The sequence below is a fragment of the Nicotiana tabacum genome, chromosome 16 (assembly GCF_000715075.1).
Source record: "Nicotiana tabacum cultivar K326 chromosome 16, ASM71507v2, whole genome shotgun sequence".
Lineage (NCBI taxonomy): Eukaryota > Viridiplantae > Streptophyta > Magnoliopsida > Solanales > Solanaceae > Nicotiana > Nicotiana tabacum.
The window spans coordinates 134,457,732-134,481,296 of record NC_134095.1 but is presented as its reverse complement, the minus strand read 5'-3'; the positions used below and the strand labels follow the sequence as shown (position 1 = coordinate 134,481,296).

At 40.0% G+C, this 23,565-nt stretch overlaps 1 protein-coding gene across 1 annotated transcript; it reads left to right on the top strand.

Annotated features, from left to right (window-relative positions):
* Positions 1 to 15,738: 15,738 nt before the first annotated feature.
* Positions 15,739 to 16,910, top strand: LOC107773551 (putative late blight resistance protein homolog R1A-3). Its single transcript, XM_016592955.1, has 2 exons — positions 15,739 to 16,698; positions 16,848 to 16,910. Exons 1-2 carry the CDS (start codon positions 15,739 to 15,741, stop codon positions 16,908 to 16,910), a joined length of 1,023 nt encoding a protein of 340 aa, XP_016448441.1.
* Positions 16,911 to 23,565: the final 6,655 nt, after the last annotated feature.

Here is a 23,565-nt window from a genome sequence, read left to right as displayed (position 1 = left end):
ACAAGAACAGCATTTGTGTCCGAGGGTTCGATGGAAACGGAACAGCCACTGTGGGGGATGTTGTACTTGAATTGACCATCGGTCCAGTCCTGTTTACCATGGAGTTTCAAGTGTTAGATGCCACAATATCTTATAACCTTCTGTTGGGATGACCGTGGATTCATGCAGCCAAAGCAGTGCCCTCCACCCTACATCAGATGGTGAAGTTCGAGTGGGAAAGACAAGAGGTCGTGCTACACGGCGAGGACACGGCGCGCACCATGGGTGGCGCCATTGTACCTTTCATAGAGACCAATGATGGCAAAGGTCCTTGGGTCTACCAGATTTTCGATACAGTGTCAGCCAACAAAATTTTTGAAGGAGAAATCATCCCGCACCCTAGGGTAGCTGCCGCAACAGTCATGATGGTCTCAGAAATGTTGGGTAATGGATTTGTGCCAGGAAAAGACCTGGGAGTCGAGCTTCAAGGGATTGTCCAACCTGTCTCCCTTCCTAAAAATCTGGAAACTTTCGGATTGGGGTTCAAACCAACCGCAGCAGATAGGAAGCAGGCGCGAAAAATGAAGAAGAGGGTTTGGTGTCTGCCCAAACCGGTGCCACGTCTCTCAAGGTCTTTTGTCAAAGCAAGGGCCAAGGGGTCGCCAGTCCCAAAGATTCTAGGACCATTGATTGGTATGGATGGGGACCTGAATCAGGGTTTCGAGAGGCTATTCGCTGATGTCAGTATGGTAGAAGCTTGAGAAGGTTCCAGCAAAACAGAGATACAGTTTGTGGGGCCAGAGGCCAAAACCAACAATTGGACGGTTACTCCTCTTCTTGTCCGAGGGGAGTCTTGGTAGTAGGCTTTGATTTATGTTTTGTTTGTTTTGTTTTGTTCGGATTATTCCAGGGTGTAATCCAAATTTTACTTTTGTTTTGTAAAAGTGTGAACCATTTTATCCCGCAAGTTTAATAAAGTTCTCTTCTTTTGCCCATTTTAGTTTTGTTTTGTTCTTTTCCTTTCTGAACAGTTCTCTTTTTACTGGTTCTAATGACATGGCATGCACAGCGGATCTTCGACCTAGTCTAATAAATCAATCTGAATCCGACTCAATGATGCAAGAGGTCGTTTGTGATGATGAATCTGAATGTGACGAAGGTGAAGCCTTCGAAGAGATAAACCGAGAACTATGCCAATTTGAAGAGAAACCCAAGCCTAACCTAAATGACACTGAGGCTGTGAATCTAGGAGACACTGATAACGTCCAAGAGACCAAAATCAGCATCCATATTGAGCCGAATGTCCGGGAAGAATTGATCAAAACCCTCATGGAATTCAAAGATGTTTTTGCATGGTCATATGACGATATGCCGGGATTAAGCACCAATTTAGTGGTTCACAAATTGCCCACTGACCCGGCATACCCTCCGGTCAAGCAAAAGCTAAGGAAATTTAAAACAAAAATGAGTGTAAGGATCAAAGAAGAGGTGATTAAGCATTTGCAAGCGAAGGTCATTCGGGTCACTCGATATCCCGAGTGGTTGGCCAATGCGGTACCAGTTCCAAAGAAGGATGGGAAAATCAGGGTGTGGGTCGATTACCGCAATCTCAACAAAGCAAGTCCCAAGGACAATTTTCCGTTACCCAACATTCATATCCTGATCGATAATTGCGCTGGGCGCGAGATCGGATCCTTTGTAGATTGCTATGCGGGTTATCATCAGATCCTAATGGACGAGGAAGATGCGGAAAAGACAGCATTTATCACGCCATGGGGAACTTGCTGCTATCGGGTAATGCCGTTCGGACTAAAGAATGCTGGGGCAACGTACATGCGAGCAATAACCGCTGGGTTTCACGATATGATACACAAAGAAATTGAGGTGTACGTAGATGATGTGATCATAAAATCTTGGCGTCAGGAAGACCATGTAGCAGACCTAAGGAGATTCTTCCAAAGACTCCGAAGGTATGATATCAAGCTTAACCCGGCCAAATGCGCATTCGGGGTTCCGTCAGGAAAGCTGTTAGGGTTCATCGTCAGTCGACGGGGAATTGAGTTAGACCCATCCAAAATCGCATCCATCCGAGATCTGCCACCGCCAAAGAACAAAACAGAGGTAATGAGTTTGCTGTGTAGACTCAATTACATCAGCAGGTTCATCGCTCAACTCACGGCGACTTGTGAGCCCATATTTCGGTTGCTGAGAAAAGATGCTGCGTTAAGTTGGACGGCAGAGTGTCAAGGGGCTTTCGACCAAATCAAAGGGTATCTGTCTAATCCACCCGTATTGGTCCCACCTAAGCCAAGGAAGCCCTTAATTCTTTATCTGACGGTCCTGGAAAATTCATTTGGCTGTGTGCTGGGGCAACATGATGACACAGGAAGGAAGGAGCAGGCCATCTACTATCTTAGCAAGAAATTCACAGTACATGAGGTCAAGTACACTCAACTCGAGAAAACATGTTGCGCCCTAACTTGGGTAGCTCAGAAGTTGAAGCACTACCTGTCTTCGTATACTACTTATCTCATATCCCGTTTGGACCCATTGAAGTATATCTTTCAGAAACCTATGCCCACGGGAAGGTTGGCAAAATGGCAAATTCTGCTCACAGAGTTTGATATCGTCTATGTGACGAGGACAGCCATGAAAGCCCAGGCACTGGCCGACCATTTGGCAGAGAATCCCGTTGATGAAAAATACGAACCCTTAAGAACGTATTTTCCCGACGAAGAGGTAATGCATACGAATGAGTTGGAGTTACCCGAGGAACCGGGTTGGAAGCTTTTCTTCGATGGAGCTGCAAACGCGAAAGGGGTTGGGATAGGAGCAGTACTCATTTCGGAAACAGGACGCCATTATCCTGTCACGGCTCAACTACGTTTCTATTGCACCAACAATATGGCCGAGTATGAAGCTTGCATTCTGGGTCTGCGCTTGGCTGCTGACATCGATGTCCAAGACGTCTTGGTCTTGGGAGACTCGGACCTCTTGGTACATCAGATTCAGGGTGAATGGGAAATGCGAGATCTAAAGCTCATACCATACCGACAATGCTTGCATGATCTGAGCAAGCTATTTCGATCGGTGAAGTTCAAACATATCCCGAGAGTTCACAATGAGGTTGCGGATGCCTTGGCCACCTTAGCATCAATACTGCACCACCCTGACAAAATATATGTTGATCCTCTGCACATCCAGGTCCGTGATCAGCACGCTTACTGCAATGCCATAGAAGAAGAAGCAGATGGCGAACCCTGGTTTCATGATATCAAGGAATACCTCAGAAAGGGGATATATCCAGAACTGGCCTCTGGAGACCAAAAAAGAGCCCTTCGGCATTTGTCGAATGGTTTCTTCCTCAGCGGAGGAGTATTGTACAAAAGAATCCCGGATTTGGGATTGTTGAGATGCATAGATGCCGGTCAAGCCACGGCAGTTATGGCAGAGGTACATGCTAGAGTTTGTGGGCCACACATGAGCGAGTATGTATTGGCAAGGAAGATCCTTCGAACAGGGTGTTATTGGCTCACCATGGAACACGACTGTATCACTTTCGTGAGGAAATGCCATCAGTGCCAGATACATGGAGATCTGATTCATTCTCCGCCAACAGAGTTACATACGATGTCAGCACCCTGGCCGTTTGTGGCATGGGGCATGGATGTCATTGGACCTATTGAGCCGGCAGCATCCAACGGTCATAGGTTCATTCTAGTGACCATTGATTACTTCACCAAATGGGTTGAGGCTAAAACCTTCAAGTCGGTAACCAAAAAGGCAGTGGTGGACTTTGTTCACTCCCATATCATCTGCAGATTTGGAATCCCAAAAGTGATCATCACGGATAACGGTGCGAATCTTAACAGCAGCCTGATGAGAGAGGTATGCCAACAATTCAAGATTACACACCGCAATTCCACCCCATATCGTCCCAAGGCGAATGGAGCGGTCGAAGAAGCCAATAAGAACATCAAGAAGATACTGCGAAAGATGGTGGAAGGGTCCAGACAATGGCACGAGAGATTACCCTTTGCTTTGTTGGGTTACCGCACTACCGTCCGGACTTCCATAGGTACAACTCCTTATTTGTTGGTGTACGGAACTGAGGTCGTAATACCAGCGGAGGTCGAAATTCCATCCCTCCGGATTGTCGCTGAAGCCGAGATTAATGATGATGAATGGGTCAAAGCTCGATTGGAACAGCTGAGCTTGATAGACGAGAAAAGATTGGCAGCAGTGTGCCATGGTCAGCTGTATCAGAAGAGAATAGCGAGAACATATAATAAAAAGGTGCGCCCCAGGAAGTTTGAAGTAGGGCAGCAGGTATTGAAGAAGATCCTCCCACATCAGGTCGAGGCAAAAGGCAAATTCGCCCCGAATTGGCAAGGGTCTTATATTGTGACTAGAGTATTGTCCAACGGTGCTTTGTGTTTGACAGATATCGAGGGGAGATGTGTCGACATGGCTATCAATTCTGATGCAGTCAAGAGATATTATGCGTAATTTCTTTAATTATGGCAATTTTTGGTTCGTTTGTTTGTATCTGGTATTTATTGGATAATGAGATGACGGAGGCAATTCTTTCTTCTATCCAAACACTTTAACCCTTGTTTCCCCCTTTTGAGCCTTAAGTTATTCTTTCATACCCCTCTTTTGGAATCACTAATCGAAAAGACATGAAAAAAAAGAGAAAAGAAAAGAAAAAGAAAAAAATCTTTAAAGGAAAACGAAAAAAAAGGAGAAAGAAAAGAAAAAGAAGATAAAAATCATAAGAAATACAAAACCGTGGGAACTACGTTTGACCTGATTCCTCAAAGAGGATACGTAGGTGCCTCGCGGCTCGGTCATAGTGTGCATCGTAGTGTACATAGGATGTATAGTGTACATAAATACGCATAATAAGGCACAGTGTACATAACGCACATAGCTCAACATAGAGTGAAAGTAGAATCCCCCAAGCAAGAAAACTGGGGCAGAGGCTATGTTTTAAAATTCCAACAAAGGTTTGATTCCAAAAGTTGTAGCAAGTCACCCGTCGAAATTATTTCATTTTTGATAAGCCTTTCTTCTAGCCCCACACCAAAACCAACATCGACGTCCAAAAGACCTCCCGATCAATATCCAAGAGATGCCAAGTCAGGCAAATAAAGCCGAGAATAATACACCGATCCCCAGCAAAGAAGAGGATCATAAGACTGGGAATGGATTGACGGTCAAAGGAATCTCCAGAAGAGAGGGTCGTATCGACAACCCTCCGATTCCTCGATGAAGAAATAAAATAAGAGAGTCTTATCGGTGAAAACCTTCACAGGCACCGAAAGGCGACGTAAGATGAGAGATATAAAATGAGAGTCTTATTGGTGAAAACCTTCACAGGCACCATAAGGCGCCGAGAGTTGAGAGAAAAGAGAGAGTCTCATTAGTGAAAACCCCTCGAAGGGCACTAGGAGGCGACAAGACAGATCAACAAAAGCGTCCACATTCGCAAAGAAATGGGCACTCATGTATCCCCTGCAAATCAGACCATCGGGCAAGTCGATTGATACAAATAGACTGGGTCGGGAATCTATGGTGTACGTCGTGATCACAGGGACCAGTCATGTCGTCCAGATAAGTTCTTCTGAATTTCTTTTCCCACCAAATATTGGTTCAGAAAGATTTTCTCCTTTTTTCTCTTTCTAAAAATTTGTCTTGAAAAGGATTTTTCAAAGCTTACTACCAAAGACCGAAGAGGGATTCATCCAATGCAGGATAACACCAACAGTCTTAAAGGCTGGCCCCAGGCAATGTAATGTTGTGCCCTGCAGTTTTGGAGGAAGTAAACTCCTAAAGGGAGTGGTTTCGGGAGTAAAAGCAGACTCCCACAGCATGTACTGTAAAGAGAAAGCAGAAAAGGGGATAAATTGAAAACCAATCCCCAGCAGGCCGGAAACCCCCAGCAAGCAATTTTGTCCACCAACCAGTTATGGGGACACAGAGCAAGAAAAGGGAAAGAGAGGAAAAATCATCCACCGGAAAGGCACCTCCTCCCACCAGGTTTAAAACTAACTCAATTCGTTTTGTCTGCTGCAGGAACACAAAGAATTGATGATGGCAGCAGGACACGAGGCCAGGAAAATCACCAAAACCGGGGCAGAAAATTTTCTGCCGATTGTCAAAAAATTTCTCGGAAGAATGAGGAAATAATTTTAATACTTTTGAGTTCTAGGTCGCCCACCAGTAAAATGCGGGAATACATTTAAGTTCTAGGTCGCCCACCAGTTAAATGCGGGAATACTTTTCAGCTCTAGGTCGCCCACGAGTAAAATGCGGGAATATTTTCAACTCTAGGTCGCCCACCAGTAAAATGCGGGAATACTTTTAAGTTCTAGGTCGCCGACCAGTAAAATGCGGAAATACATTTAAGTTCTAGGTCGCCCACCAGTAAAATGCGGGAATACTTTTAAGTTCTAAGTCGCCCACCAGTAAAATGCGGGAATACTTTTATGTTCTAGGTCGCCCACCAGTAAAATGCGGGAATACTTTTAAGTTCTAGGTCGCCCACCAGTAAAATGCGGGAATACTTTTAAGTTCTAGGTCGCCCACCAGTAAAATGCGGGAATACTTTTAAGTTCTAGGTCGCCCACCAGTAAAATGCGGGAATACTTTTAAGTTCTAGGTCGCCCACCAGTAAAATGCGGGAATACTTTTAAGTTCTAGGTCGCCCACCAGTAAAATGCGGGAATACATTTAAGTTCTAGGTCGCCCACCAGTAAAATGCGGGAATACTTTTAAGTTCTAGGTCGCCCACCAGTAAAATGCGGGAATACTTTTAAGTTCTAGGTCGCCCACCAGTAAAATGCGGGAATACTTTTAAGTTCTAGGTCGCCCACCAGTAAAATGCGGGAATACATTTAAGTTCTAGGTCGCCCACCAGTAAAATGCGGGAATACTTTTAAGTTCTAGGTCGCCCACCAGTAAAATGCGGGAATACATTTAAGTTCTAGGTTGCCCACCAGTAAAATGCGGGAATACATTTAAGTTCTAGGTCGCCCACCAGTAAAATGCGGGAATACTTTTAAGTTCTAGGTCGCCCACCAGTAAAATGCGGGAATACATTTAAGTTCTAGGTCGCCCACCAGTAAAATGCGGGAATACATTTAAGTTCTAGGTCGCCCACCAGTAAAATGTGGGAATACATTTAAGTTCTAGGTCGCCCACCAGTAAAATGCGGGAATACATTTAAGTTCTAGATTTTGGAATCAGTAACCCCACCTGAAGGCGTAAGGTTACAACAGGGATACCCAAGCAGGAAACAATAAAATTCCCAGCACCAAGAAGCAGAAGGCTGCAAAGGCAAGCGCGCGATTCAAAAGGAAGAAGGAACGCGTCTCGAAAGAAGCAGCTTGGGAACGTTATAGCATGCCCAGCATAACAATTTTGATGAAGAAAGTCATACCACTGAAGAAACCATTGAAAGGCTTAAAGAAGAGGGCCATGTTCCCAGCAGATCAAGCAAAATGATGAAAACTGGCATTCAGAAAAGGCGAAGGACTAGTATCATCCCCCAAGTTCACAAAATAAAGGCATCGGAGGAAAGCGCTACCCGACAAGAAAGCAAAGCAACAAGAACAAGTTGAAGATAGATGAGATCTCATGATCCCTAGTCTAGCGTAGCTTTTTGTTTTCCCTTTCAGAACAATGTAACAAGGAGATCAGTGAGCGGTAGCATCCTACAGCAGCATGCAACAACGCACAACAACAGCGAACACTACAGTCACACGGTAGTCCCAGCTACCAAAATTTCCCGAACTACATTGACTTGATTCCTGTTCAGCCCAGGATATGTAGGAAACCTCTGAAGCAAAGGTTCGGTCAAATCTTTTTCAAAAAATGCTTCATACGGAGTACTCGGACGAGCAAAAATCGCCCGCTTTATCTTTGCGCGAAAACCCTTCGTGTCTTCGGGCAAAGAGGGGCAGCTGTAAGCACGTGATTTTTGCTTCATGGACAATCACTCCAAAAGAAAACAAAAAATAGTGACAAACGGCCTCGCTGTACAATTTGTCATTTTTCCGTGACATGTGCTGTTAGTCATTTGTGGGTCTGTCCATTTTGCATTTAATCTTACCGATCAAAATACAAAGTATGTATGTCATGGTAATTAAACCATAATTCGGTCATTAAAAAAGAAAATTCACAAAAAATATGTATGCATCTTTTATTCTAGGCTGTGATTTAACCATTTAGAATTTTTCTAATATGTGTGTGAATAATTGTGTTAAGTATTGATCAGTTGGGTATTTCAAGTTCATTTTAATTTAGTTGTATTTTAAAATTGAAAAAAACAAAAGAAAATAATGCAAATGGTGTAGTAAATCGGACTTGGGCCTATTTTCATTTTGGAATTGAGGCCCAAACTCATCCCACATCAGCCAGCACAAGGACCCAGTCCAAGTCAGGCCTGCCCAAACACTGATTCAAACGACGCCGTATCAGCGTCCTTATCGGAGCCATTGATCTGACTCAAACAAACGGTCCTGATCAGGTTGCTCACTTCACCTCAACGACTCCGTTTCGGGCAAGTTGATCTGAGCCGTCCAACCCCTTGATCCAACGGACCCAGGCCTTCCCCCTAAACCTGTCAAATTTTGACCCGATCCAGCATTACCCGGTCTCACCCACCATCACATCCAAACGACACTGTCTTCTCTAAGTGAATAGATCTTGGCCATAGATCTCATTTGATCCAACGGCCAGGATCTAAACCCCTAGATCGTATATAAGCTTTCTATCGTACCCTACGCCCCCTATTCGAACCCCCCTCCACTCATCGTCTTCACCCAAACACTGAAGCCCCCCCCCCCGAAACCCTAGCAGCCGCCCTGATTTCCCTTTCACCAGAACCCGGCGGCATGAACGCCGGTGGCCACCTCCTGAACACCCTATGACCACCTCACCACCCCAAACCCGAATCTGTTACCCCCTAGCCTCGAATCACCCTCCTTCATCTCGAATCTTCATTTGAAGATTCGAGTCGAACTCTGACCTATACCAAACCTCACCATATTCGTACCAGACACTCCCCTGACCTCCCTCGTGACCAAACCAAGCCTGGTTTGGTCCAAATCTACCCACAACTCCTAGAATCTCAAATCTGAGAATCCAAACCTTAGAACACAAGAACCTGGGGAATCCGGCCAGTCTTAACAAGGGTTTGAGGTCTAATAGACCTTAATCAAGGTGTTCTCGTTTGAGAACACCTTGATTAAAGTTTGTTCGGCCTCAAATGGTCAAAGCTGAGTCAGACTTGGGTCGACTTTGTTTGGACATTTTTCGGTAAGTTTTTCTTTGCCTTTCTGTTTTATTCGAGTGCTAATTAAGTTGTTAGCATATTTTATTGTGTTTGTTTGTTATTTCTGGTATTTTTCTTAATTTCTTCCATCTTTGTAAGGCCTTTATTTGGTCATTGGTTTTCTGTGTGTGTTCTGAATATATTCTGTGATATACATGTTCGATTAGGATAGTCGTCGCATAAATAATTCATATAGGTTCCCAGTAATTGAACAAAAGTTGTCTGAAGCCCTTTGGGTCCATGTACGTATTGTTTATACGAACGACTAATTATTACCTGTTATAATTAGTATAGCCGACTTGATAAACGTCGTCGATTAACTTCCTAGGACTGAATGTTCAGATATGCTAATGCGTACAACTTCACATGACTGAACGAACCTGTGTTGTTAATTGGATGTTTGACATTATCTGCGAATACTAGTTTGTAACTGCATTGTAAACAATTAAAAGAATCAGGCTAGGGCAGTCTTGAATTTGAACTTTCAGAAGTTCAAAAGGCCCTGATACTGCAGTGATGCAGGACAGTAATAATCAAGGGCTAACAGGGGTAGTCTGGGGTTCGAAAAGAACAGAAAAAGCTTAGTTTAAGTGAGCTGACAAGTAGGGTATTGAATTAGGATTAAATTAATGTCAATGGGGAACAAGACATAAGAGCATGGGAATTAAAATGAATACTTAAATGAACCCATAACTCTTGAACAAAAGGAATAAGCCAGGCGTGGGGAACAAAATGGCTGGCATCAAGAAGATGCTTAGGCATGGGGTTTAGTAGGTATGGGCAGTCTGCAATTGGCAGAATCCAGGCAGCTTGACTGCACTGGTTTGTTTGGCTTATAAATAAGCTGTTTTCTGAACATAAAAGGGGCTGGAAAATTTTAGTCTTCAGAGAGGTTTGGTGAGTTGAAGAAAACTAAAAAAAAACAGAAAGAAATTTCCAGAAATACTGTAACTGAACACTGTCCAAAAACTGCACAAGAAATCAAGTCAGTTATCCTAACTAGGGCTGTTACTATTCCATTAGGAGATCCTGTTTGTTTTCTGCTGGGATTACCATTATTCTGAGCTTCTACATGCCGTAGATTGAGTTTTGATCTTACTGATTATCGAAGCTGTGTTGGCTATTTGCTGAGCTTGTTTGACTATTGAATTTCTGCTGCTATTGCATCAAAATATTCTGGTTTTCTCGACTGTCTTGCTATTCTGTTTCTAGGATCGATTGGTTGGCACTCGACCTCTGTGGGTTTCATCGTTTGAAAGTGTTGTTGGTCGTTTGGGGACTATTGGTTGTTGTTGCTGTGTTGTGGCTAAGTTGTTGTTGTTGTTAGTTGCTTGCTGCTGATACTCTTTCTCTTCCTCTTCTTATTGTGCAAACATCCAGGTACACAACTAATGTTGTCAATGTAACTTGAAGTTGAGTATGAATGCAAAAGAGAAGAATTGAAGATTGTTATTTTAGGCATAGACTGTTATATTAAATATCATGTAATGAATAATAATTTTCATCCCTGTTTAGATACTGGAAGTAGCTTGCATGCCTAGAAGATATCAATGAAGAGTAGTTGAATGTTAGTTTGTATAAGTATGCTGATAAGTAAAAGTATTCCCAATGCAGTAGGTTGTAGCTTAGACTTCATCTAATTGTATTCAGCATATCCTTAACGGCATCAAAGTATCTATGTTAGTTGATTCCAGCTCCTTTTTTGATAAATTGCCTCCCTGTAATCGGCAGACCACTACTTTAAAAGCAAGCAGTATAAGTCCGCGTTCCTCAACCTCATGAAGGTCGAGCCCAGGTCGAAACAGACCAAGCAGGCCCGCATCGGATAAACAGTGGCCCAGGACTGGCCCATCCCGCATGAGCTGGATTTGGGCCCATAATGTTCGATCAGTTGTCCGTGTGCGTAGTCACGTTTTCTTATTCTGTAAAAGCATTTTGAATCCTGCTATAAATAACCTACAAGCATGTTAATTAACTAGGACTATCTCTGTTTTCAATTAGTAGAGACAAACGCGACAAGAAACGTAGTTGCTATAGGATATCCTTTTAAAAAATAAGAATGAGACGAGCCTCGACAAACAAAATGTACAAAGCTGCGGGGCCCTCTAAATGTATATATTAAAATAATTAGAATTCGGGACATGTCGTTTAGCGAATTTCACGGCCTCCCCAAAATAATAACGCGATAGTCTCTTTAGGCGCGTGTTTAATAGTTTACTTTCTTAAGCTTGGGTGTGCATTTCATGCGACCCAAATCCAAATCCCAAAACATCAAATAAAATGCGTTCCGGATTGTGGGTGCATTTCATGTGACGCAGTCCAAAGACGTGCTTTAAACGATGTTCACATTCTTTTAAAATAATAATAATAAAGCGGTAAAAAGTTAAAATTGGCACATTGGTTCATAATTGTATTTAAAATCAGATAAATAAGCCGAATATGACAGTTGAGCGACCGTGCTAGAACCACGGAACTCGGGAATACCTAACACCTTCTCCCGGGTTAACAGAATTCCTTATCCGGATTTCTGGTACGCAGACTGTAATATGGAGTCATTCTTTTCCTCGATTCGGGATTAAAATTGGTGACTTGGGATACCCTAAATCTCCCAAGTGGCGACTCTGAAATAAATAAACCAATCCCGTTTCGATTGTCCTTTAATTGGAAAAAACTTCCTTGCACCCTCGCGGGTGCGTAAAAAGGAGGTGTGACACTGAGTATACATGTTGGATCAATGAAACTAGAGCTATTAAAAATGATGTTCACTTGACTTAAATTAACAGTATACTCTCCATCTGAGTTGGGTCTGTTTTAATTATTGGAGTGAATAATCTGGCATTGCATATGTATGTTGCATGAGTAGTTCTTTCCCATCGAAATTGCTATTCAAGATGCATGACATATATGTGTAGTGTGTTTTAAAATTTTTGTATTAAAAAGTTATATACAATTGACTGAAAATAATAGTATGCTCTCCATCTGAGTTGGTTCTATTTATTTTTGGATTGTATAATTCTTGCATTATATAATATACTTTGCATGAATAATTCTTTTCCCATCGAAATTTATGATTCCAGATGCATGTATGTATATAAATATTGAATGCAGTCTGAATTTTACTATTCAGTGTTTTGACTTATTATGATCTATTTAATATTTTTATCTCAACTCCACAATGATTTTATGCAATTTGTTGTATTACTTGTTAAAATTTTCTTTTAGTGATAAGGCATTAATTTTAAGGATGCAATATATGTATTTTTGTTAGAAGGAATTTAATTCCGGTTTCTGGGCAAAATAAGAGATGGATATTTGTTTTATTTTTCGAATAACTCTTGAGTTATTGAGCTTAATAAACACTTTATCTCTTGTGGTACATGAATGCATGACCTTGTTATTATATATTGATGTCTCTCCTGAACAGAACAATATTAGTCTACCTCATAAGAGAATATGTTCTTCAAAATTGAGTAAAATTTTTGTGCACTTTTATCTAAGTCATATTAATCTGGATAGGATTTCAAGTTGGTCAAGTATGGACCTTAAGGTTCATTGAAAGTAGAGGCACTACCAACTTGTGGATCCTGTTTGGAAGGAAATTTGACTAAAAGATGTTTCCCTTTAAAAGGAAATAAAACTAGTGATAAGCTAGAATGAATCCTTTCTGATTTGTATGGTTAAATGAACATACTCGTAAGAGATAGATTTTGAGTATTTTATGACGTTCATAAATGATTACTCAAAATATTAATATATTTATTTGATGCACTGTAAGTCTTAATGAATTAAGTAATTCAAGGTTTTTAAGACTTGAAATAGAGAAGCACCAAAGAAATATATTAAGTTACTACAATTTGATTGTAGTGGCGAGCATCTCTCTAAAGAGTTTTTTAGTTACATATCAGAATAGGGATTACATCTCAATTGACTACACCGTAAACTCCATAATAGAGTCGTGTAGTAGAAAGAAGAAATAAGTCTCTTTTGGATATGGATAGACTAATGACGTGTTATTCAGATTTGCCTTATTTATTTTTGGAATATTTCCTGGAAACTTCAAATTACATTCTGAATTTAGTTCCTTCTAAGCTAGTACCTGGGACATCTATAGAACTGTGGACTGAATGTAAGCTTGGTCTGTGGCATGTTCAGATATAGGATTATCCCGCATATGTGCTGAAAGGGAAAGCAGATATGTAAGTTGGAACTAAGGATGGATAGGTGCATGTTTATCGAATATCCAAGAAAACGAATGAAGCTTTATTTTATTGTCCTAAAGAAAATAAGGCAATTGTTAAAACAAATGCATTTTTCTAGATAAGGACTGTTTAATAAAACATGTTCCTAGAAGTAAACTATTTTTACAGGAACTGGGCAAAGAAATAACTAGATGTTCAAGAACATCAAAACCCACACGTCAGAATTGACGTTCCATTGCATTTAAGTAGTGGGAGAACGTTAATAGACATAATATGCCTTTATCGAGTGGGAGTGATGTTTGAACATTGAACACTATAGTAAGAAGTCACTAATATTTCAATGTCGTGAGGTAACGAAGGTAATATTAGTGGTACTTCGTCTTAGTGGGAGAAAGCTAAAGAAAATTATAGTTCGGTGTTCATTCTTGGGATAGTTTCGGTAACAGGATCTCTGAAGAGTTTAATACCAAACTAGATAATTACGACAAAGTACTACTGGACAAATATTGCATCAGATATAACTTGGCAAGATTCTTTAACAAAACCTTATTTGGTGAAGACTTTTAATAGTCATGTAAAAGAATGCGTGAGAAAGTTGTAGATGCATGGTTATGAGTCTAAGTGGGAGATTGTTGGGGCATATATTATTAACCATGCATTTGGATATAGTATATTCTAATAATTATCATGGTTAAAAGTCTAAGTGGGAGATTGTTGGGATATATACTATTAACCATGAGTTTGGTTTAGATATAGTATTTATTATGAAATAATTGTTTATTCAGTTTTAATAAAGTTTTAAATAGATCATATAATAGTCTGTGTCCTTTGCTTATATAGTAGATGATTTAGTGTATAGAGTTTAGCTTATACACGGAAGATTAAATCATCGGTTCTTATAAGTATAAAGTTTGAGTTCACAATCTAATGATGGAATTGGACAAACCATCAGGAATGATTGTAGCACAAGATTAAATATAATTAATCTTGATTATGGGAATGGTTTAATTCCAACTTCTTGTGCTAGTACATTTTGTATGTATTGAACGGACCAGGTAGAGATAAGTATTTTATACTGACTTAATAAAATAAACTCTCTAGCCATTAAATGTACTTATACTCTTAATCTTGATATAATTATTATTAGCTGTGTATATTATTATTGTTTTGATTTATTAAAAGGCGAGATTCTTTCGTGGGTCAATATGCCTGGTAAATTGGATAATACTAATATACATTGGCGAAGTAATAGTTAGTTGATGGAATCCATGTCTCGGTTTAGAGATTGATGGTATACCTTTATGAAAGCTTATAAGTTTTCATGTGTAAACCCGGCCGGTGGATTTTGTATCCGACACATGAAATAAGTTAAGCGAAAATCTAAAGGAAATAATCAATAAATTAAATCGTCAGTAATTTAATTTAATTGATTCGTATCTGAATCTTAACATGGGGAGTTAAATAAGATTTAATGGATGAATTTCGAAATTGAATAAGGAGTGTAATTACGAATTTTTAGTGGAATAATTCGTAATTAATTATGGTGGATATTAATTTCGAAAATTACAAATTAATTCCATAATTGGAAGCCTTGTTAATTAAATTCTGTGGTCCCTACTGTGCCTAAATAATAGGAAATAAAGGAATCATTTTTCTGGTGGAAAAGAAAACCTAATAGGTTTTGGAAAAGGGTCTTAACCCTTAAAACTTGTGCTATAAATACATAAGGTTTTCCACCTAGAGGGATGAGTACATGGTGGCTGAAATTTTCAGCCAAGTTTTCCTAGAAATTTCGCCCACACGAAATTGCTATTTTCGGGTATTATTTGAGTAACACAGTAGAAGATCGTGGAACGTTCGAGGATCACGATTGTGCGGGTGATGGAGATTCCATTGAGAAGTTATGGAACTGAAGGCTCACGTGGTAGAAGAGATATGTTCACGCTTCAAGAGGTAACCCGTGAAATCCCGTTTATGCTAGTTGTCTAAATTACATGTGATTTTGATACTAGGATTGCTTCCGCTGCATATAATAATCCATCATAGAGAACTGACATAGTCCCTGCTCTTCCAGCACAAAAGCATAATGTCCATCGCTTCAGTTTTCAAACCCAGGGTTATTCAATTGATGATTGTTGCAAGCTATTACCCCTAGTTGCCAGATCTCTCTACTTGTTTTATCCATTTAAGAAACCGTCCCATTTCAATGTTCGCGACATAATGCCAATCCCTCGTCTAGTAGCACAAGTTTTCTCCTGTTTCAACCTTCTCAGGGTATTGGCCTTGTTCCATGAATCTAACGAGATCAATTTATTTCCACTTATGATTACAAAATTATTTCATCTGAGATATCTTGCAGTTAAATGTTACGTCGATCTTCCTGCATCAATCTCAGAGCTTCAAAATTTGCAAATTCTAATTCAAGAGAAATTTCGTGCAAAGAACACTTCATTACCAAGGAAGATATGGGCGATGAAGAATTTGAGGCTTATGCATCTTGGGACTATCAGTTATTTACCAAATCCTAGAAGAAATAGTATCCGAAATAAGCATATGGGAATGCCAAATCTAGAGGAACTTTTTGGTCTGTGTTCTACAAGCTGTACAAATAAAGTCTTTTCTGGAATTCCAAATCTAAAGAGATTGATCATCCATCAAACTCCTGTAAGTACAGAGCGAAGGGACAATTACTTCATTGATATGTCCAGCTTGACAAAATTTGAAGCATTAAAGTGTTTCAACTACAATTTGCCATGCACCATCGAGAGGTTTGTTTTTCCAACATCACTTAAGAGGTTGTCTTTTGATGGCTGCTTTAGTTTTCCTTGGGCAGACATATCAACTCTTGTCATGTTGCCAAATCTTGAAGAGCTCAAACTTAAAGATTATGCAGTCAAAGGTGAAGTATGGAGATTGCGTGATGAAGACAAATTCGAAAGCTTGAAGTTGTTGGTATTTAGCGGCCTATATCTTGAGCGTTGGGAAGCTAGCAGTGATAGCTTTCCAAATCTAAAACGCCTTGTTCTGAAGAAATGCTTCTTGCTGAAAGAAATTCCAATAGATTTTGGGGAAATTTGTACTTTGGAGTCAATTGAATTACATAATTGCAGCATTGCTGCTGAGGATTCTGCAACAATAATTGAACAAGAACAAGCGGACATGGGAAATAATAGCCTTAAGGTCTCCATCCAATGCAGTCGCATGAGTAAGTTTTACATCTGTTTGAAGAACTCTTTAAATCTTCTTATTTTAATTACTCCATATCTGTTAGATTTTACCTCCTTGAAATTAAGATGACGACTTCTACTTTTTATCTTCCACATATGCAGGGGGCTGAAGCTTATTTTGAGGAGCGTTCATCTAACGCTATCTTCCCAATGCAGAACTTCTAATTTATATGTTGAGATGTAAAATATTCTTTTATGTTCTTATCAGTTGTTTAATTTTTGTTTTAGGAAGATGCATGCTTAATGCATGTCTTGCCCATTTGTGATTTAGTATTTTGTAAACGATAACTATTGATGTGCTGTAATTATTATTTTATTTTATTTTTTGTGATAGTTCGAAATGAATAAGGTTTCAAGTATAAGAACCGAAACTTTCATACTTGAACCAGTTTTCCTTAATTTGTTCAAGTGCAATACATGTGCCGTTATATCATACTATAAATCACTTATTTATTGTAATTTGAGCTCACAATAACCGTAATGTTACAATTCTTGGTATATATAGTCTACTCTCTATACCTTTCAAAGTTGCTAATCAAATACTAGTTATCCGAGAATTGGCATAGTCTAAATATACCTTTTCTCTGTTTTTTTGTTTTCACCTGAGGCGCAGTATCGCTTCAGTTGATTGTGAATCTCTTCAACTAGTTGTTTCTTAATCATATCATGATAATCCTCTGCATAAGCATCGTCCTCAGTATCTTGGATGTATTTGTGATTAAATTTTCGTAATTGCTCTGTAGTCGTTTATTTCATCAACAACAACATACCCAGTATAATTCCACAAGTGGGGTATGGGGAGGGTAGTGTGTACACAGACCTCACCCCTACCTAGCGAAGTAGAGAGGTTGTTTCCAATAGACCCTCGGCTCAAGAAAAGGCGAAAAGAGAGAAAGGAAGAAGACGACAAAGAAAGAAAGAATAAAGGGGACAAAGGACGATAAGGAAAAGGGGGAGAAAGACAACTATAGTAACAACAACAACAACAACGAAATCAGTAACAGAAAATAGCATCAAATAGTAACAAACTGGAACATACGATATATAGAGTGAACAGAAAAAAAAGGAGCTACTAATACTACTAAAAGAACGGGGAACTCTCGACTACCTACTAGTCAACTACTCTAATCTTCGACCTCCACACCCTTCTATCCTGGATCATGTCCTCAGTGAGCTGAAGTAGCGTCATATCTTGCCTAATCACCTCTCCTCAATACTTCTTCGGTCTTCCTCTATCCCTTCTTAGCCCCGCCACGACCAGCCTCTCACACCTCCTAACAAGAGCATCCGTACTCCTCTTCACGTGCCCGAACAGTCGTTTATTTCATATATTTTGGATATGTGCTAATTAACTACTCTTCGATAAGTCCTGATCTTGGATCTTGAATAATGATGTACTTTAGAATCTAAATACTTTACCTTACCACTAACTTGATAACAACATTCAAACAATTATGGTCTCGTACCTATCCTTGGTAATAGCAACAAAGAGGGTTGTTGACTTGGTAATAGCTTCCATATTTTTCTTAATCAGCAGCTCTTCAAATAATACCACTCCCACCCCAACTCGTCTTCCTTAATTATTTCTTAGTTTTTCAAAATTGTAAGGTCAAGAAATTAAATGTACTATCATTTGAAAATTTGCTTGTCTTAGAAACATAAAACATAGGATCAGATAATGCAATATGAGATTGCGACGCAAAGATATCATCTTCAATCTGTGAAAGTGTTCTGACAAAATATATATGAGAGTTAAAAGAATAAAAAGTAGCTTTGCTTAAATGAGAAGCTCTTGATTTTACCTATTCGATATTTACTATTAAAGCAACATAGCACCCCAAGATAATGCTGGGAACAAATAACTTAAGGTGATATAACAGAAGATGAAAGACTGAGAGTTAGGCAATCTACTACTGCATTCACAAGAGTTGCGTCAAGAGAAAGAAACACTAGAGCAAAAGGATGAACAACATTAACTCACTTTTTCAAATAAGTCAATCTAGCTATAGCCTACCGAGTGTAGTCAAGGAGGACTTTTGATTCCTGCTGCACTTAAGCTTTCCTCTCTTCTTCAGCAGTTTTCTGTAGAGAAAGATCTGCGACTGCAACAAGAAAACTACAATATTTTTCTCTAGTAACAATAAATAAAATCAGAAAGAAAGACGCAAAAAGAAGTTGGTTTATAAACGGGGTTACTTACCTTGTTAATTCAGTATCTCGAATAACGAATTTGCAAGGACACGCGAAGATCTCAATTCTAAACTGCTACCAAGTACCTGTTGAGAATAAACCCCTTGCCAAAATAATATTCACGGTAATAAAAGTGGAATAATAATGTAGCATCGAGATATGGTAATTAACAAGAATAAAAGAGTAACAACGCCACCAAGATTTTTACGTGGAAAACCCTTTTAATAAGGGAAAAAACCACGGGCCCGAGAGGAGCAACTGATATCACTATAGTAAGGAATTTTACACTTTGTAGGTCGGAGATAAATACTCCAAAGACCACTACAACACTCAAAAGAAATAACCCTCTTTTGATATTCCCACCTCACTACAATATCGCTCACTCTTTATTTTCCTCACAGACTATTTTCTTATACCTTGTCTGTGAAACCTCACTCTTTCTTTCTCTCTTTGTTGGTGTGTAGAAATGAGAGTTGAAGCTCTCCTTTTATAGCCAAAGCTTCACCCTCTAAAGTCTACAATATTTGACAATTTACACACACTTTTCACAATTCAACAAAGTTGGCTACCAAACCAAACCAAGTCAACAAGGTTGATTACCAAACCAAAGAAACTTTTATTAGGCACACGCCTAATACTTCTTCAATGAGATGGACATCATCAATCTCCCCCTCCAGTCTCATTCATCCAGAGGAGGTAGCACTGTCTTCTAGTTTGAGTGCATGCCGACAAGTTCTTTGCATAGCTCGAACTTGTTCCTTGGTACCACCTTGGTCAGCATATCTGCGGGATTCTCACTTGTAGAAATCTTCAAGACTTTTAGAGATTCATTATCTACCATTTCTCGAATCCAATAATATCTCACATCAATGTGTTTGGTCCTTGCATGGTACATAGAGTTTTTGCTAAGGTCTATTGCACTTTGACTGTCACAATAGACGACATACTCCTTCTGATGCAATCCAAGCTCTTGAAGGAACCGTTTGAGCCATACCATCTCCTTGCCAGTTTCTATAGCGGCAATGTACTCTGCTTCAGTTGTTGAAAGTGCAACACACTTCTGCAACTTAGACTGCCATGATATAGCTCCCCGTGAAAATGTAAACAAATATCCAGTAGTAGATTTTCTGTTGTCAATGTCACCTGCCATATCAGCATCTGTATAGCCCTTCAAGATTGGATCAGATCCTCCAAAGCACAAACAATTTCCCGTGGTACCTCTCAGGTACCTGAGTATCCACTTGACTGCTTCCCAATGTTCCTTTCCAGGATTTTCAAGAAACCTGCCGACAACACCAACTGCGTGAGCAATATCAGGTCTAGTACATACCATCGCATACATCAAGCTTCCGATTGCTGAAGAATAAGGAACTTTAGCCATGTTCCCTTTCTCCTCCACTGTTGTAGGACACATCTTCTTACTCAACTTTAGATGACCAGCAAGAGGTATGCTGACTGGCTTAGCATTCTTCATGTCGAAGCGTTCTAGTACACGTTCAATGTACTTCTCCTGAAATAGCCACAACTTTCTACTTGTTCTCTCTCGAACTATCTTTATCCCTAGAATTTGTTGTGCTGGGCCCAAGTCCTTAATATCAAATGACTTGGACAGATCTCCTTTCAACTTTGCTATCAACCCCTTGTCTTTTCCTACAATTAACATGTCATCCACATACAACAACAATATAATAAAGTTATTCTCAGAAAATCTTTTGAAGTATACACATGGATCAGAATAGGTCTTTAGGTATGTTTGACTTTTCATGAATGAGTCAAACTTCATGTACCACTGCTTTGGTGCCTGCTTCAATCCATAAAGATTCTTATTCAATTTGCACACCATGTGTTTCTTTTCAGCTACTTCAAATCCTTCTGGCTGCTCCATATAAATCTCCTCTTCCAAATCTCCATGAAGAAATGCAGTTTTCACATTCAACTGCTCCATTTCAAGATCTAGGCTAGTTGCTAAGCTCAAAATTGTTCGAATAGAAGTCATTTTGACAACAGGTGAGAAAATTTCGTCAAAATCAACACCTTTCTTTTGTTCGAAGCCTTTAACCACCAATCGAGCTTTGTATCTGACCAGCTTGCCATTTCCATCTTTCTTGAGTTTAAAGACCCATTTGCATTTGACTGGTCTTTTACCCTTTGGAAGTTCAACCAGCTTGTATGTGCCATTTTTCTGTAGAGATTCCATCTCTTCTTGCATAGCTTTCATCCACTGGTTCTTTTCTGGATGGGACAACACCTCCTTAAGACTTTCTGGCTCCCCCTCATCACTGATGAGGACATACTCTGTGGAAGGGTACCTGCATGACTCTACCCTTGGCCTCTCTGATCTCCTCAGAGGTTGAGGTTGTTCTTCTCCCTGAGTGGGGTGCTCCACTTCCTCGACACCTTCATCAAGTTGCTCCCCCTGCTCAATAACCTCACCAGGTTGCTCCCCCTGCTCGGCAACCTCGTCGGTCGTACTTTCTGCACTTGTGGGATTGTTAGAAGTAGAAGGAATAGTAACAAAGTTAGGAATTATACCATTCTTCGCCTTTTCTGACATATCAGCAGCAGTTCCAACTTCACTTTCTCGGAAGACTACATCTCTGCTTCTGATGACTTTCTTCTTTACAGGATCCCACAGTCTGTACCCGAACTCTTCATCTCCATATCCGATAAATATGCAAGGAACAGATTTATCATCCAGCTTTGTTCTCTGCTCTTTTGGTACATGTGCAAAAGCTCTGCAACCGAACACCTTCAGATGCGAGTAGGACACCTCCTTGTTGGTCCAAACTCTCTCTGGGATTTCAAACGCCAACGGAACTGATGGACCCCTATTGATCAGGTAACAGGCTGTTTGAACTGCTTCACCCCAGAATGACTTAGGCAGTTTAGCCATTTTGAGCATGCTTCTCACTTCTCCACAATGGTGCAGTTCATCCTCTCGGCTACGCCATTGTGCTGTGGGGTTCCAGGAACTGTCTTTTCATGTCTGATCCCATGACTTGAACAATACTCTTCAAATTCCCTTGAAGTGTACTCACCTCCATTGTCACTTCGGAGGCGCTTTAGCTTTCGACCCGTCTCCCTTTCTACTAGAGCATGAAAATTCTGGAAAACTTGAAACACCTGATCTTTGGTTTTCAAAATATAAACCCATAATTTTCGTGAATCATCATCAATAAAAGTAACAAAATATTTGTTACCGCCCATTGATTCAATTTCCATTGGGCCGCAAACATCAGAATATACTAAATCAAGTATATTCAATTTTCTTTTAGACGATGTCTGAAATGAGACTCTATGCTGCTTACCAAATAAACAGTAGTCACAAGGTTTTACCATTGTACCTTTGGCATAAGAATCATGATGTCTGGCGACGTTCGAAGTAAAGAGAAAAGAGAGAAATTTCCCCGGCAAGACCGCTTCGGACAAATCCCCACAGAGTTCCCCCTTGTACAATTCCCCACAGAGTCTCCTCAATATAAAAAAAAGAAGAAGAAAAAAAAATGGAATTTCCCCGGCACATCCCCAGCGAGTCCCTTTGTAAAAATTCCCCAACAAGCTTACCCCAACAAATCCTAGAAAGACCGCTTTGAAACAAATCCCCAGCATGCCCCGTTGTACAAAAATCCACACAAAGAATCCACTTTGTAAATATTCCCCCACAGAGCTTCCTTTTGTACAAATCCCCACAGATTACCTCCAATAAAATCCCCGTCGAGAATCTCCAAGCAAAACAGGACACAAAAAAAAAGAAAAAAAAAAGAGGCCTTACAAGGCAAATCATCGCAGAATCTGGAAATACAAGCCTGAGCAGTCTAAAGGGTTTTGCCATTCGAATCAAATCAATGGCAGGACTTCGCGACAGAAATAAGAACGCACTGAAGCAACGGGAACGATCAAGGTCACCAAACCGACCGTCATTTCCGAACTAACAATTATTCTTTGTCTGGAAAGTTGAAACAGGTATAATCCAAGACAACCGTGCAAGAAGCAGGTGTCGCCCAAAGAAGAAGGTACATGGGTACAAGAAATATTTTAGCAATAAGGAATTCACTCAAAAGGTAAGTTTCCACGAGACTCCCTTTTATCTTCTACTAAAACAAGAAAATTCAAAAAAAGAGGTCAGTTGTTGTTCTCGAATCTTGTCCCCAGCCAGTCTGCATTAGGGTTTTAAACCCTAAACTGAACTTTTTCCTTTTAATCAGCATTAGGGTTTTAAACCCTAAACTGAATTTTTTCTTTAGTCAGCATTAGGGTTTTAAACCCTAAACTGAACTTTTTTCCATTAGGCCAGCATTAGGGTTTTAAACCCTAAACTGAGCTTTTCCATGCAATCAGCATTAGGGTTTTAAACCCTAAACTGAATTTTTCCTTTAGTCAGCATTAGGGTTTTAAACCTTAAACTGAACTTTTTTCCATTCAGCCAGCATTAGGGTTTTAAACCCTAAACTGAGCTTTTCCATGCAATCAGCATTAGGGTTTTAAACCCTAAACTGAATTTTTCCTTTAGTCAGCATTAGGGTTTTAAACCCTAAACTGAACTTTTTTCCATTCAGCCAGCATTAGGGTTTTAAACCCTAAACTGAGCTTTTCCATGCAATCAACATTAGGGTTTTAAACCCTAAACTGA